This window comes from Beta vulgaris, chromosome 4, assembly GCF_026745355.1.
Source record: "Beta vulgaris subsp. vulgaris cultivar EL10 chromosome 4, EL10.2, whole genome shotgun sequence".
NCBI classification, from domain to species: Eukaryota; Viridiplantae; Streptophyta; class Magnoliopsida; order Caryophyllales; family Amaranthaceae; genus Beta; species Beta vulgaris.
The window spans coordinates 20,426,701-20,429,642 of NC_079205.1; the positions used below are offsets into that span (position 1 = coordinate 20,426,701).

Here is a 2,942-nt window from a genome sequence, read left to right on the forward strand (position 1 = left end):
AAGCTTTTTTTTTACAAAAAAATTAATCAGTTAAGTACTTAAGCCCAATCCGGAGCAAATACTACAAGACATTACTTTTTTGTTATATTGGATTTTCGGATCCAATTACCCTCAATCTAATCCGTACCAAAAATTCAATTTTTGGAAAAATCTCAATCTAAATCGATCCGAACACATTTTGAATCCGATCCGAATTACTAATTCAAATTGGATTGGATTTCGATTTTATTTGAATAACTTTTCCTTCTAGACTTGGATGGTAGGTGGAAGTCATAGTAAATCATTTAAAAGCTACCAACTTGTAAAGCTGCTTCATCACTCTTTTTGTCGCTATTTTGCCCTTTGCGCTCTCTGGTCATCTTCCAGCTGCCACTCTAGTTGAAAACATAAACGAGAATATTGTAGGAAATTTCATTTACGATAAGCTCAACGGCCAACGCCTTAACCTAAAGCTCCTCTACTAAAATGTCAACGAAACTTGTATTTTAAAAACAGAAGTATCTGTATACACGATGTTTCCAAGTATATATATATATATCAATGCACTTATTATAAACATACACCAATCATTGCAATTTGCAAGTCTTAAATTTCTCGTTGGAATGCTCCCTCGATCTCCTATACCCAACGACAACCCAACACATATAATATAGTTCCAATACACTAAAAATTTAGCTCGACTCAGGCTCATTTGCAATCCTCCTAGCATTGTACGCTAGCTAGTTGCAGATATGGTTCGACCAAGAGATTTAGCAAAAATGAATGATGAATCCCTATTCTTGTATGGTACAATGGTTGTTGATTTCTGCTTCGGGTTGCTTGGGATCAGCTGTGGAGCAAGCCTACTTTGGCAAACAACTTCTGCTTGCACAGGGTTTCGCTTTCTAGGAATCACACTCATCGTCATCGGAGTGTCGCTCATGCTTCTCTTTTGTATAAACTGCTTCATGACTGGTGGTACATCCGCAGTTGCAATTGGGGCAGGTAAGCTCGTATGTTCAGTGCCTTTGATCCTTACCTTGTTTGCGTTGGGGATCTTCGTGTTGTCGGTGAGCAGCAAAGGAGGAGGAAAATCCGTACCTGGGAAATCCTACAAAGAATATCATGTTGAATCATACTCCAAATGGATGCAAAACAAGATTGCTCAAAATTGGGACAATTACTACCACAAGGCCGTTGTTAAGGATAAGAAATATGTGTGCATGAAGTTTTATATTGATGATGTAGGAGTTGACTCGGCTTTCAGGGTATACTTCTTTTCTTTTTTCCCTTTTAAAGCAAAGATAAGAAAGTACTCTATATAAGGTTATTTGAGTTAAAATTAGATTTTGATTCATCGACGAAATTTTTAAGAAACATATTTTTATTCAAAAAGCTAAATTGTATTACACATTATTAATATTTTTAAAAAAAAAAATTGGTAAGAAAAAATCCTTTGGGCTACCATACTTGGGGCAGGGATTGAACCATAGACCTTGCTAGGTAAGATGAGAAAACTCACCACTTGAACCAACCCCAATTCATTGATATTGCGTACTTGAGAATACTCTTTACGTATTACCTCAGAATTTTTATAACTTAATATTTCCTTCCTTTTAAATTCTCTAAAAAAACTTTTACATAAAAGAGAGACGTGTTTGACTTATTTCATAATGAAGGAAGTATGAATTTTTTTAAAAAAAAACTACGCTAATTTATTGTAATAAAAAATATAGCTCTGTTAATGTTACTTCTCTAAATGATCATATCACACTTATGTAAAGATAAATAAATTTTAAAATATTTTAATTGGTGGAAAAAATTTGGTATACCACACCTACGATTTACAACAATTGTGGGGGATATTTTATGTCTCATGCTGATATATATAATGTAGAATACTATGGATATACTACGATTATTTGTGAAGACATTATGCATGATTACTAATTATAACATGAACTGCCTAAAAAGTTTGAATATTATTTAAAGTATTTCTTTTAACTTTTCTTTGTAATTTATATCTAAAAGACTGCTTAATTGTTAACAAAATTGACAGTTGGGTTGTTGCAAGCCCCCACAAGATTGTAACTTCAGTTACAACAATTCAGGAGTTTGGGTGAAGCCAGAGAACGCCACTTACTCCAACATTGATTGCGATAGATGGAATGATGATCCAAACACCCTTTGCTTCAATTGTGAATCGTGCAAGGCTGGATTTCTCCAAGACGTAACAAGTCACTGGTTTACAGTAGGGTGTACACTTGTTGGAATTGTTGCAGTACCATTGTTGATTGTTATTCTAGGTTCCATATGTTTCATGTGTAGTAATCGCTCATCTGATGGTTATGCGCGTTTACTTTAGCTTGCATGGCTTGGCCTGCAGCCTGAATAGTTCTAATGCAAACTGGTGGTAGTAATTCAATCTATCAATGGCAATATGGAACTTGTGCTTTTAGATTTCTTGTTATTTGGTCATTCATATTCCATAAAGTTTTTTTCAACCCTTCAATAAAATAAGATTATGTTTTGGACTGTGTCATCTGGTTCACCACTAGTTTGCATTGGAATTCAAGGGCGGATTATATATATATATGAGAAATACTTCTTATATAAGAACGTAAAATAGTGGAATTGTAATTCATTTTAGTGAAAATATATTCCTTGTTTGACATATTCGATGTTAATTCTTTTTCCTAAAAATGCAATCGTGCTGGAAGTTTGGCCTGCAAGGAAAAAAAGGTTATCGTTCAGCACAAATTATTTTGATAGAAAAACTAATTTTAACATAAATTAGACGAACTCAATCCTACATTATTCTCCTAACAAGCCCATTCGATCTCACTTTCACCCGACAATATCCCTATACAACTCGCACCAACCTAGTCGTACGTTCTCTTCTCCTTCCTCTGTTTCCATTTGACTCTCGAACTAGAGCTGACAATTGTTTTTAAAAAAATAAC

The 2,942-nt window shown here is 34.3% G+C and overlaps 1 protein-coding gene across 1 annotated transcript; it reads left to right on the forward strand.

Moving 5' to 3' along the window:
• The first annotated feature begins 501 nt into the window (after positions 1-501).
• On the forward strand, positions 502-2,666 carry LOC104907520 (tetraspanin-9). The gene is made up of 2 exons (XM_019252614.3): positions 502-1,247; positions 2,039-2,666. Exons 1-2 carry the CDS (start codon positions 732-734, stop codon positions 2,342-2,344), a joined length of 822 nt encoding a protein of 273 aa, XP_019108159.2. The 5' UTR covers positions 502-731; the 3' UTR covers positions 2,345-2,666.
• Positions 2,667-2,942: the final 276 nt, after the last annotated feature.